Below are 14323 nucleotides of genomic sequence, written 5' to 3'. Positions count from 1 at the left end.
ATGTTTAGTATATCTTTGTATATTTGTTTGGAATCTTTGTATACTTTTGTGAGCCATGTATACTTCTGTTTTTTTTCTATTTCCAGGAGTTATTTTGATAATTATTATATTGTATGATTAGCGCAAAGGCATTGCACCTAGCTTTTTTTTTTTAACGAAAACACTTTATTTCCAACTTTCTTCAAAGATGGAGTGAGATCACAGCCCCTGGCAGCTTCACAAAATGATCATTCCCTCTTCAGTGAGGGAGATAAACAATTGGTAGAAGTGATGGCAGAAATTATTACTTCACTGGCTTCACAGCTTAGATTCCAATTTAAGAAGCATTTCTTTTCATTTTGAAAAACATGATAGTTTTCAGAGATATTGGTATGTGTATGCTCCATGAACTAAGGATAGATCTTACATGGATTTTATTTTTTGTTTCATTTACTTATATTTTAGTACTGGTCTAGGGCTTGAATTCAGGGCTTGGGCACGGTCCCTGAGTTTTTTAAAAATTTTATTTATTGATTAAATTTTGTTGACAAGGTGTTGTGCAAAAGGGGTACAGTTACATAATAAGGCAGTGTATACATTTCTTGTGATATCTTACACCCTTGTTTTTCTTTCCCTTCCCTAGATCAGGTAGACATATATATAATACCCAGTGTACCAACAACATATACAGTAGCCACGTGGCATATGCCAAAGGAAATTCACCTAGAACTTTAAATATAACGTCAACAATAGAGTTTGCTTATTATTGTCTTATATGATCATACATACATAGCTTTTGAGCTATTGTGATCCACTGAGAGGTCTATTTTAGACCTTTATATGTTTAGTAGTTGATTGGTTTTAGTTACATAATGTAAGTTCGCTGACACAAATCTGTAGGAAATACCATTTGACAAGAAGTTTTCTCTTTCACAGACCTGGTTTCTACTGTCTAACCCTCCCCCTACCTTAACAGTCATATATCAAGGAGATCATGCGCCTTTTTTTCTGGGTTCTAGGCTTGTCTCACTCAACATTATTTGTTTAAGTTCTGTCCATTTCCCTGAGAATACCAATATTTCATCATTTCTAATCGCTATGTAGTATTCCATTGTATATAGGTACCACATTTTTTTGGATCCATTCATCTGTAGAGGGGCATCTGGGTTGTTTCCATATTTTGGCTATTGTGAATTGTGCAGTGATAAACATGGATGTGCAGATGTCTTTTTGATATCCTGAGACCTGTTGTTCAGGATAGAAGCCTAGGAGTGGTATGGCTGGGTCATAAGGTAGGTCTATGTTGAGCTTTTTGAGGAACCCCCATACCGTTCTCCAAAGTGACTGTACTAATTTGCACTCCCACCAACTATGGAGAAGAGTTCCTCTTTCACCGCATCCCCTCCAGCATTTGTTGTTGCCTGAGTTCAGAGTATAGGCCATTCTCACTGGAGTGAGGTGGTATCTCAGGGTTGTTTTTATTTGCAATTCCTTTACTGCCATGGATGTTGAACATTTCCTCATATGTTTCTTTGTCATTTTTATCTCTTCTCTTGTGAAGTCTCTCTTAAGCTCCTTTGCCCCTTTCATAATTGGTTTACTGGGCTTAGAAGGGGTTAGTTTTTTTAGTTTTCTGTAGATGGTGGATATTAGGCCTTTGTTTATTGCTGTGCTGGTAAAGATTCTTTCCCATATGGTTGTCTGGCTTTCTATGTTGGTTGGTATGTCTTTAGCTGTGCAGAAACTTTTTAATTTGTAGTAGTCCCATTTGTCAAGACTCTTCCCTATCTGTTGTTCCCCTGGGACTCTATTCAGGAAGTTCCTTCCTGTGCCTATAAGTTCTAGCTTCTTTCTTATTCTATCCTTCAGTAGTTTCAAGCATTCATGTCTGATGTTGAGGTCCTTGATCCATTTTGAGTTGATCTTGGTGCATGGTAATAGGCTAGTGTCTACTTTGAGTTTTCTACATATGGCTGCTCAGTTTTCCCAGCACAAGTAGTTGAAGAGGCTATGTTTTTCCATTGTATGTCTTTAGTTCCTTTGTCGAATATCAGCTGACTGTAAGAGTGTGGCCTTATTTTTGGGTCTTCTATTCTATTCTATTGGTCTGTTTTCATACCAATACCAGGCTGTTTTTGTTATGATGGCTCTATAATAGAACTTGAAATCTGGTATCGTGATTCCTCCTGCACTGCTTTTTTTGCCTGAATTGCTTTGTCTTTTCTTGGTCTTTTTCTGTTCCATATGAATTTATGGGTTGCTTTCTCTATTTCAGTGAAGAATGTAGCTGGGAACTTGATGGGGATTGCATTCAATTTGTATAACAATTTGGGCAATATGGGCATTTTCTCTATATTGTTTCTGCCTACCCATGAGCATGGGAGGTCTTTCCATCTCCTTGTGTCCTCTTTGATTTCCCTTTTTAGATTTTTATAGTTCTCATTAAATAGGTCATTCACGTCTTTAGTTAGGTTTATCCCTAGGTAATTTATTCTTTTTTTTAGCTATTGTAAATGGTATGATTTCCATAATTTCCTTTTCTGCTTGTACGTTGCCGGTATACAGAAAAGCTGCTGACTTGGTGGATTGATTTTGTATCCTTCTATTTGCCAAAATGGTTTATTAGGTTTAGGAGTTTGGGGACTGAGTATTTTTGGTCCTTCAGATATAAGATCATGTCATCTGCGAATAGGGAAAGCTTGATTTCTTCTTTGCCAATGTGGATCCATTTGATGCCCTCCTGTTGCCTTATTGCTATGGCTAGGGATTCCAGCACTATGTTGAAAAGAAGTGGGGAGAGTGTACATCCTGCATGGCTTCATAGAATGAATTTGGGATTTCTCCCTCTGTTTCTATTTCACGGAAGAGTTTGAGGATTATTGGTATTAGCTCCTCACAAAAGGTTTTATACAATTCATTGGTGAATCCATCCGGGCCTCCGCTTTTCTTTGTTGGGAGGCTCTTGATTACCCCCTGTATATCGTTGTAAGTTATTGGTTTATTTAGTTGATCTATTTCTTCTTGATTCAGTTTGGGCAGTTTATAATTCTGTAAGAATTGATCCTTTTCTGTAAAATTATTGTTTTTTAGTGAGTAGAGGTTCTGGAAATAGTTCCTTATGATTGTTTGAATATTGTGTGTATTTGTTGTAATTTTTCCAGTGGAGACCCTGATTTTACGGATATGAGTCTCTTCTATTCTTTTTTCTTTGTAAGTCTTGCAAGGGGTCTGTCAATTTTTTCATTTTCTCAAAGAACCAGCTTTCTGTTTTATTTATTTGTTGAATGGTCTTTCTATTTTCAATCAGATTTATCTCTTCTTTAATCTTTGTGATCTCTCTCCTCCTAGTCATTTTAGATTCGATTATTTCTTGTTTCCCCAGATGTTTTAGTGTCATCGTGAGGTTATTCACCTGCTTTGCTTCCATTCTTTTAGTGTGAGTGCTGAGGGCGATGATCTTGCCCCTCAGTACTGCCTTAGCTGTATACCATAGGTTTCTTTGTGCTGTATTTTCATTGTCTTGTGGCTCATGAATTCGTTAATTTCATCCTTAATTTGGTCTGTGATCCAAGTGTTAGGTAACAGTGAGGGGTTTAGTCTCAAAGTAAGTTTATAGCCTCTGTGGTATCCTTTGTTATTGAGGGTTACCTTGATTCCACTGTGATCAGATATAATACATGAGATTATGTCAATACTGTTGTATTTGCTGAGGTTTTTTGTGTGGGCTTTGACATGTTCTATTTTGGAGTATGTTTCATGGGCTGCTGAGAAGAATGTGTATTGGGTCTCTATTGAGTGAAAGACTCTGTACAGATCTATCAGATCCATTTGGGATATGGTGTTACTTAGGTCTTCAGCTCCCTTGCTAATCCTGTGTGTTGGATCTGGCTCTTGGAGAGAGTGGAGTATTAAAGTCTCCTACTATGATTGTGTTTGGGTCTATCTTGTTGAGTAGTTCTGTGGGAATATGTTTGACATATTTAGGGCCTCTTTTATTCAGTGAGTATACATTTATCATCGTGATGTTTTGATTCTATACTTTTCCTTTTATTAATATGCAGTGTCCTTCTTTGTCTTTTTGTGTTGATTTTAATGAGAAGTCTAGTTTGTCTGAAATCAGGATGGCTACTCCTGCCGTTTTGGTAGGTGCGTTTACTTGGAAGATCATGGTCCACCCTTTCATTCAGAGGCTGTTTCTGTCCCTTACTGTAAGATGGGTCTCGTGAAGACAACAGATAGCAACTTTTTGTTTATGGATCCACTCTGTCAGTCTGCTCCTCTTTATCGGAGAGTTTATTCCATTTATAGTCAAAGAGATAAAGGATAAGTGTGTTTTTCCCTTCCATTTTCCTCTTAGTCTCATTTTCCTCTCTCTTTTTTCTTGTTTTTATTGAGCTGCTCTTCTTGTTGGTCTCTGGCTCTTGTAATTTCTATCTGTTTATTTCTGGGGGTCCTGTACTGCTGGGGCCAGCTGGCAACGAAAGGGAATCCTGAATGAGGGAGTGCAAGGATTAAAGAAAAGGAAAAATACAAGACAAGAGAAAAAAGACAAGAGACAATGATGGGGTCCGGGAGGTCTGCAGCTCAAGATTGTAACTCAAGACTGCAGCCATGTTTTATTCTTAATTTCCAGCTTTCTTAACTTCCAGCTTATATGCAGTTGAGGAACCAGGGAATAGCATAGGATTAACTATGGTTTAAGAAAACAGGAAGGCCCTGAAGTTGGTAAATGACCAGGGGCAGTAAAACAAGATAAGGTTGAGTGGTTTACATAAAACAGACTCTTGTGGACATAATATAACATCTCAGGATTAGTACTGTCCTTCAAGTAAACCGTGTCCTTGCATGTCCTTGAGATAACAACATAGCCAGAGGTTAGGATGAACTTAGTTGTTGGCTCTGTAAGCCATGATCTTGCACGCCCTCGAGCTAACATAGCCAGAGGTTAGGATGAACTTCGCTGTTGGTTCCCTATATCGACTTAAGCCATGCCCTTGCACATTCTTGACAGTATAGCCAGAAGTCAGGATGAACTTCACTGTTGGCTCCCTACATCTCCCCCGTCTTTGTTTAAAGAAGCCAACCCGCTGGTCGTAGGTTGGGTGGGTCACCTTGTCTGCCTTACCTGTAATGGGGAACTTCAGAGCAAAGCTGAAGGCCCTGTCTTAGGCCGGTCAGACCGGGACCCCCTCTTACCTGTCTCTGGCTCTGTTCCTCTCATGGGAAATTCGTTTACTTGGAGCTTGGATCTTTTGCTACTGGCTGGCTAAACTCATAAAAGAGTTTTGCAATAAACATACAATGCAAGGAAGGCATATGAAAACCATCAGCAAAAGTATCTCTGGGCCGAGCAATGTCATTAGCAGCCCCTTCACGTTAGTGAAGGAAGGGATATACTGTTGACGTTGTTTAAACCGTTCTTTTGCTGTTTCTGCCAAATCAGAGTCCAGAGGCGGAGCTTGCCCTAGCCCAGTTATTTGCCTATGGAGTTGGAAAAGATCTAAGGACAAATTATTATGGTGCCAAATACCATTAAGATGTGCTACGACTTGTTCCCAAGGATAGCTTGACCCATTATATTTATGGAGGGTCACACTGATAAAGTCAAACCCAGAATGGCAGCTCACCCGTTGCAAAGTTTGTAAAGCACAAATTTGTTCTCCTAGAGACAACACAGATTCATACAATGCTTCTAATTATTGTTCTACCTTATCATCAATCCTGCCTTGAAAGTGCAGGGCTTGCGTAGTATTATGAGCAAGCTGATTAACATAATGAGCTGTCTGCACACTTTGTGTTAAAGCCACAGTAGCTGCTGCAGCAGAGGCAGCCAAGGAAATAAAGGCTACAATGCCTGCTATCAATAGCCGTATAAATCGTCTAGGGCGCATGAACTCTTTTAAGTGTTTTAACCCTTGAATACCTGTTTCTTCATACCAAGCTTCAGATATGTTCACAGGAAGCATGACAAATGGAGGCTGCTTAATAACAATTTCAGAATCAGTAAGACCACTATACAAGCAATTTGTAAAGGAACAGTTAGTACAAGTAACATTGAAATACATGGCTCCTATAGAAATATTAAAAAGTCCATACATAATGGCATAAGGGGGTGTTACGCAACTCATAATATTTTTCAAAAAAGAAGAAGTGAGCCAGGAGATATTATTTAGGGCAGCCACTAACATCCGGACATGAACGTTGAGAGTGTCCATTCATCCACGACATACCTGAGTTGTACTTGTTGGTGAGATTGGTTCCCAACCAGTCCATCAATTGAGAATTATTCCCTGAAATATTGGTTACAAAAGGATGATCATGTCTACACTTTATGGGGTGCAGTTCTCCCATGGATTCTACAATTTGAGAAAAGTTGATGTGGCGAGGTATCATGAAGGACGATGTAGAATTAGCATGTACAGGGAACCCAGTAGGCAATGAAGTCATTTGTATATTATATAGTTGACTGTTATCAGAAATCCAAATTCTATGATTTATGGATTGCATTACAGTGCAGCCTAGAATATAACTGTTGGAGTCAGTTGTAAAACATAAAGGTGTTCCAATGCCAGAAGCTTCAAAGTCTCCCATTTTAACGTGTTGGAAAAAAGGATCTGGAGCTGTACCGTATGCTGATCTGTTGACTTGGATGAACACCTCAGCTCCTTCCCAAGTCACAGGGTGCACAATCAGTGGATTTGGCACGTAAGCCCAGTGGGTCAGCGCTTGTACCATTCTGATGACCTTCTACAATCTGAACACAATGCTCAGGTAGCCAGCAGGCATCATTTTCATGTGAAAAAACACAGACATGTCCTCGACCCCATGTCAATATTGGATCAGGCCTGTGCCAAGCAACTGTTAAAGGATCTTTCCACTTAACTTGGGCAAAAGCTCTTTGCTCTCCCTTTTCCCAGTACTGCTGTGCTTCAGAAAGGCCATTACAGTCCAAATTTTTAAGAATTTCGTACAAATAAAGCATGAGAAAGAATATTAACTGGAGAGAAGGGGTATAATTCCCCCCCCCCTTTTTAATTTAGAAATTTGGTGTTTTAACAAACCGTTGGCCCGTTCAACAATTTCTTGACCTTGAGGATTATAGGGAATTCCTGTAGAGTGAAAAATTTGGTAAGATTTGCAAAAAGTTTGAAAAGTTCGTCCAACATATCCTGGACCATTATCAGTTTGAATATGTTTAGGAAGTCCCATAGTAGCAAAGCAGCGTAAGGCATGGGAGATACAATGTTTGCTAGCTTCCCTGATAAGAGGAGTAGTCATAATATAATTAGACTAAGTGTCTATGGTAATATGGACAAAGCGGAGCCGTCCAAAAGAGGGAATGTGGGTAACATCCATTTGCCAAACATGGTTGGCTACTAAGCCTCAAGGGTTAATGCCATTGGAGGTTACAGGTAGGAAGGTAGTACAGTTGGGACAAGTTTTTACAATTTGACAAGCCGCCTCACGTGTGATATAAAATTGTTGACGTAAGGCACGACTGTTTTGATGGTGGGCAGCATGTGATTGCTTTGTTAAGTCAATTTGAGTGAGAAAAATTTGAGTAGCCTCATCTGTAATAGCATTGCCCTCACTTAATGGTAAGAAGAGGCAAAGTGAAGTAATTTGTTGGAGGGACAATGATGTGAAATTGTTCCCATGAAATTAGCACAAGCAATGGCCCAGGAGTTACAATGAATATAAAACCATTCTTGCTGTTGTAAAATATAGGGGATGTAAATAACCTGTGGATCTCGTCCAAGATACTTACAAGATTCCACACGGCACATATGGACTAAGTTGGCTACCAATTTATAATAGGGAGTTAACACTTTTGAAGGAGTAGCAGGTAAGAAAAGCCATAAAAGGGGTCCCTTCTGCCAGCGGACCGCTGTTGGAGAATGAGGTGTAGTTAAAATATATGCTTCACAAGGGGCTGAGTAATCAATATAATTTACATGTTGGGAAGAAATGGCAGAATTTACTATGCTTAAGGCTTTAGCTGCTTTAGTTGTCATTTGCCTGGGAGATGTAGGATCAGGGTCCCCCTTTAATAGATCAAATAAGGGTTTTAATTCAGCTGTGGATAATTTAAGATAATGGTGAAGCCAATTAATATCTCCCAGAAATTTTTTGAAAATCATGCAAGTTACGCAAATGAGAATTCTTAATCTGTAGTTTCTGACTACTAAGTTAATAAGGTCCTCAAATATGACCAAGGGGGATTTTTATTTTTCTCTGCCTGGGGTTGCTTTGAACTGTAATCCAGGGAGTCTTAGCCATCAATGCCCTTTTTATTTCTAATTAAAGCAACAGGAGAACAAAGGGAGTAGAGTTTCCTGTAAGTTGTTAAGAATTGACCAACAAATAGTTGCCAGAGTTTTGCTGTAACACTTAGAGAACAGCAGACTGAATGAGATCAATGTGCTCTTATATCAAAACATACTATTTAACCTTACCTTACTGGCACGTGAAAGCGAAAACAAATGAATAACAATAAAAGTCTCAGCTTCAGTGTATCTGAAGTGGCTGTCTTCCATCCCAAATTAGGAGGCCAGCAGGAGAGATGGGATGCATCTGGGTAAGCCTGTAGTAGCATCCCAGAGAGTCCTCTGGACAGGTTGTCACACCTCCTGCTGGTTGCCTGTAAATTTCTACACAGACTGGTTAAAGGCATTTTTAAACAGATTTTAGAAGGCTTGGGCCTTTAACCATCTTCCTAGTCACAAAATCCACACAGATTGAAGGCCAACCAAGTCTGCTCTTTGTAGCAGCCAGGACAGTTTCGGAGACATGGAGGGAGAAGACACCAATGCTACCCCAATGCAACCCTGTGGTCGCCAAACACAACTCTGATGCTTTTTAATCTTGGAATAAGTCTCGGTTGCAACTCTGTCATGATAGACCTTCTATAAACCCAACTCTAATCTTGGGGCAGGCAGAGCCAGGGTATTAGCCTTTGACAGCCTGGGCTTGTCAAAATCCTCACAGGACTCCTAAATTGCTTGAGCAAACCAGGCAGTTTGGGAGCCGACTGTGGAGGCAGCTTCCTGTAGCCAGACTGCCACGGTCCACTCAGCTAGCATCCATGTCAACCTGCATGTTATAAAGCAAAATGTTAATTTTGGATCAGGAAAATTTAGGTTAATAGTCACATTTGTGCAGTTGTTCCAAAATGACTCTGGTCCCTTGATCGTAAAGAGTTTATGAGAGCATAGGGAAAAAAAGAAAACGGAATGGAGAAGCAAAATCTTAGTCTATATCAAAGAATTGTCAGGATTAGATGTACACTTGACTAGAACCTTTTGGAGTTTTTCTTAGACACATTTGCTTGCACCCAAACATGATCAGTTTGGGTTTAAAACCTGTTTTTTTTGTTTTGTTTTTAAGTTTTACCAAAAGATAGGCATAGACAGACAGACATACACATACAGACAGTGTGCACAAGCCTTGGGGCACACTTAGAATTGTTCTTTAATTGGCCATGTAATTTTTTTGGAATTTCAGTGGCAAATGATATTATTTTGCCTATATTCTAGAACCACGTGGTTAGATAGTAAACAAAAAAAAACTTTTCCAGCAGCGGCTGGGGATATGGCCTAGTGCCAAGAGTGCTTGCCTCCCATACATGAAGCCCTAGGTTCGATTCCCCAGCACCACGTATACAGAAAATGGCCAGAAGTGGCGCTGTGGCTCAAGTGGCAGAGTGCTAGCCTTGAGCAAAAAGAAGCCAGGGACAGTGCTCAGGCCCTGAGTCCAAGGCACAGGACCGGCCAAGAAAAAAACGTATCCAGCAAATCAAAATTTTCACAGATTATCCGAGAAGCCACATTTTGAGAAACCAGTTCAGCTCCCATGGGGAGCTTACGGGAGACAGGGCATGAACAGAACACAGACAGCAAGCTCACAGCAAGACACCTTCACCTTCCAGCATTTGAATTGCAGACACCTTTGAACTGCAAGGCCACAATTACAGAGGTCAGAGTGGGGACAGGGTTACAGGGAGCCGGAGACTCCAAGTCCCTGCCCAGCCTCCAGGAATTTGGCATGCCTGTGACCTGGGGGATGGTCAGGCTTTCACTCCAACCAATCCTATTGTCGACCATGTGCTCAATGTTAGAGAAAACTTAGGATTTAGCCAAACAAGCAAAATTTAACTGAGTCTCCAAACCTAACATCAATAACAAGAATAGAAAACCTTTTTTTTTGAGTCTTTTAAAGCAGATGTTAAACAAATATTAGTACCTTTGGAAGCTAGCACCAGCCCATCCTATGTCACAGGCAGGCAGGCAGAGTTTAAAGAGAGGCAGAAAAAGAGACAGAGAGAACTTCATCTGCCTGAGCACTTATAGAAGTTAGGTAAATCCTGCAAAATATTCCAAATACATAAGATTGGGCTCAAGCTTGAGCAGCTTTCCTGAAGCATTTTAGACTGTCCCCCACTTGATGAGTGACCAGCGGAGCTGAACTAGAGATCAGTTGACTCCAAACACCCACAATTGCTGATCCCTTTGACCTAGCCCAGTGGCTTTATGGAAAATGCAAGCTCCAGGCTAATGGTCACTCACCCTGGTGGGGGTATCAAATCTGTCATTGTCGTGGTGGATGGAAGTAGAGCGCTCGGTCAGGAGAAGTTACCTCGGTGGTGTTAGCATTTCCCTAGCCTCAGGTCCCTCCCTTCTGCGAGCAGCCTGCACCTAGGAGAGCTCTAAGTCTGCCAGGACTGTCGGTGGGGGCTCACCAGTATCTACCTTTAAAGGAGTTTGTTGTTCTGGATGAAGCTGTGACAATAAAGCTATAACTGATTTCAACATATTCTCAACATGGGTCAATCTATCTTTAGTAGGCTCATTGCATAATTTTTCCTCAGTGTCTGAGCCATCTGAGTCTTCTTTAATATCTAGCCCATCGGGTTCAGATCTTATTAATTTTCTCAGCTCTTCCCCGGCAGCAGAATATACTCCCGGGACTGGGCAACGCTCATCAGATCCCTGTTCAGTTTCTCTGATAGACTGATTGAATTTAATCTGTTCATGTCTAGGATCTAAGCAATCTCTGACCAGGTTCCAAAGAGTAAAGGAGCCCACTGGGGTTCTTTCAGGGCCTTTTGTGTCATAATGTCCCTGAATAACTTTTCCTATTTTTTGCCGAACTTCTAAGTTAATGGTTCCTTCCTCTGGGAACCAGGGGCATATTTCCTCGATGAAGTGAAAGAAACGTTCCAACTGACTTTGCCCCACTTTCACTCCCCGGGCATGAAGCGTCCCTTTGAGGGCTTGCACATACAGCATGCGACTGTTACTTTGTCCCATTATATTTTACTCCCGACTATATTTTTCTGTACTCTCTCCTGCTCTCTTTCCCAAGTGATAAGACATGCTCTTACCTCAGCTGGGTCCTCTGCCTTCATCCCAGGTTTTCAGGTCCCTGTTTGGGCACCACTGTGCCGAGCCAGCCGGCAGCGAAGAGGAAATCCTGACTGAGGGGGCGAGGATTAAAGAAAAGGAAAAATGCAAGAACAGAGACAAAAGATGGGGTTTAGGAGGTCTGCATCTTAAGATTGTAACTCAAGACTGCAGCCAAGTTTATTCTTAACTTCCAGCTTATATGCAGTTTTGGAACCAGGGAATAGCATAGAGTTGCTAAAATTCAAGAACACAAAGAGTCTTTGAAGTTCGCAACATTTGATGGCAGTAAAGACAGGATGAGGTTGAATAACATAGGAATGGACTCCAGCAGACATAGCAAAGCAGACATAGCAAAGCAATTCTGGGTAGTGGCAGAGTTACTAGTAAACAAATCTCCTTGCACTTAGCATATCCTTGTGGTAGCAACACCACCAGAGATCAAAGTGAGAATAACTGCTGACTCCGTTCCCTACAGGAATCCAAATTCAATGATTCATGGATTACATTACACTGCAGCCTGGAATATGACTGTTGTAGTCAGTTGTAAAACATGAAGGGATTCCAATGCCAGAAGCGTCAAAGTCTCCCATTTTAATGTGTTGGAAAAAAGGATCTGGAGCTGTACTGTATGCTGATCTGTTGACATGGACAAACACCTCACCTCCTTCCCAAGTTGTAAGGTGTAAAATCGGTGGATCTGGGGCGTAAGCCGAGTGGGTCAGCGCTTGTACCATTCTGATGAGCTTCCATAATCTGAACGCAACGCTCAGGCAGCCAGCGGGCGTGCTTTTCATCCTCTGAAAAAACAACGACATGTCCTCGACCCCATGTCAATATTGGATTGAGCCCGTGACAAGCACCTGTTAAAGGATCTTTCCACTTAACTTGGGCAAAAGCTCTTTGCTCTCTTTTCCCAGAACCGCTGTGCTGCGGAAACGCCATTACAGCCCAGATTTTAAAAATTTAGTACGAATAAAGTATGAGAAAGAATATTAACAGGAGAGAGGGGGTATAATTCCCCCCCCCCCATTTTAACTTAGAAATTTGGTGTTTTAACAAACCGTTGGCCCGCTCAACAATTCCTTGACCTTGAGGATTATAGGGAATTCATGTAGAGTGAACAATTTAGTAAGATTTGCCAAAAGCTTTAAAAGCTCGTCTGACATATCCTGGACCATTATCAGTTTGAATATGTTTAGGAAGTCCCATAGTAGCAAAGCAGCGTAAGGCATGGGAAATACAATGTTTGCTAGCTTCCCTGATAAGAGGAGTAGCCATAATAAAATTAGAGTAGCTGTCTCTCAATGCCAGTGCCAACTTAGCCAGAACTTCTTCGAATCTCTCAGGGTCAATATCCTCTGGGTCGCCATTGTCTGGGTCTTCGTAGCTCTCCAGAGGGGCAGGATAGAGCCCCCTTTTCAAGTGGCCCATCCTGGCCATGAGGCTCAGGAGCTCCTGCAGGGCGGCCAAGGAGATAGGGTTGCCAAAGCAACTGATGAAGCGGAGCCAGGACCACTGGCTCAGGACAGGCAGGATGGCAGAGAGCTGGGCATCAGTCAAGTCACAGACATCCAGGCCCAGGGTCTCCAGGGTGCAGGCCAGGAACCCCAGCAGGTCCCTCAGGGACTCAGGCCTGAAGACCCCCAGGGATGAACACCTGAGAAACAGGTGCTGGAGCTGTCCAGTGTGAGGACTCTGGGATAGAGACTCCAAGTCCGCCTCCCCCAGGGAACACATATTCAGTGAGAAGGTCTTCAGTGGCCCCAGGCTCCTAAGGATGGACAGCAGGTTTTCAGGATGGAACATGATGGTTTCCATATGAAGCTGATTGACATGCGGAAGACGCCAATAGCGGGCCTTGAACTTCCAGGCACAGTATGGACTCTGCCTTTCAACAGTATACATATGGTCAAACGTGTTGGAAATCTTCAGGCGTCGAAGGTTTCTCATCCAGCTCAGATAAGGAGCACATACTTGCATGGTATGTGGACTCCAGAATTCACTGACCACCAACTCCTGGACAAAGTCTAGCCTCAGCATCTCCAGAACCTCTGCATTTCAGGGAAGGAGTCAGACAGAAGCCTCAACTGCCTTGAGCACAGCTGGACCTGTGGTTTCCTCTTGTGGGCCCAATTGAGCAGGTAAGATTGGAGTGAGCACCATGTTTAATGGTCAGATCCATGACTATCTTCAATGGCTGCTCTTCTGTCATCCCTGCACAGCGACTCACTGTTGGCTTCTCAGTCAGGATGTCTGGATAGGAGATTTGGGCCATGGCCGTGTACCCCCATGTCCAGACGTTCGGATGCTCTTTCTGCAGACCAAGCACTTGCAGTTTCCACCGACTGGGGCACTCCTTCTTGGCAAGTAGCAGATTGAGCCCATCCAGGACAGCCTTGAAGGTTCGTGGGTGTGGGGACTGTGCCAGGTCCCCCAGGGGGAGGCAGGGGGAGGGCCAGGCCTGCACCATGGCTTTCAGCACCTCTCTCTGGCCTCCAGTATAGGCCTCCATGAAGATGGACAGGAACAGCAGCACTGGTAGATCCTCCAAGCCAGGGATCGCCAGGGCTGGTTGCCTCAGCAGACTCTGCATGGCGAGATGCTGGAGCGAGGGTGGCATCCTCTTGCTCATCTTGGTGGATGAGATGTGGGTCAGGTGTGCAGAGCTCTCTGGATCTCAGCAGGGCCAGGCACTGACTGCAGACTCAGGGGCTTTGCTGCTGTTCCTGATCACTGGGTCCTTTTATACTCCTATACCCCGCCCTCAGTATCTCATATCAACCAATCAGGGAGCAGATTCTGATAGGATTTCTGAGCCATACACCTTGGTTGGGTGTTGCACAGGCGATCAATTCTCATACACTTTTAACCAAAAAATCACAGGATGAAAGGCTGGACCCACACTTGGTAGCTCCTCTTTGAAACATAAAACAAATTAG

General features: G+C 42.4%; 1 protein-coding gene across 1 annotated transcript in view; it reads right to left on the bottom strand.

Annotated features, from left to right (window-relative positions):
* The window catches only part of LOC125345197 (PRAME family member 12-like), a 41210-nt gene extending 27194 nt beyond the window's left edge, over positions 1 to 14016 (bottom strand). Inside the window, exons 1-2 of the mRNA XM_048337412.1 lie at positions 13545 to 14016; positions 12703 to 13435 (exon numbers count right to left, since the gene is read on the bottom strand). Of these exons, the coding sequence (XP_048193369.1) occupies positions 12703 to 13435; positions 13545 to 14016 (1205 nt within the window). The remainder of the gene's footprint in view (positions 1 to 12702; positions 13436 to 13544) is intronic.
* Between the last annotated feature and the right edge of the window lie 307 nt (positions 14017 to 14323).

Source organism: Perognathus longimembris, unplaced genomic scaffold (genome assembly GCF_023159225.1).
Source record: "Perognathus longimembris pacificus isolate PPM17 unplaced genomic scaffold, ASM2315922v1 HiC_scaffold_5388, whole genome shotgun sequence".
Lineage (NCBI taxonomy): Eukaryota > Metazoa > Chordata > Mammalia > Rodentia > Heteromyidae > Perognathus > Perognathus longimembris.
This window is presented reverse-complemented; position numbering and strand designations above follow the sequence as displayed.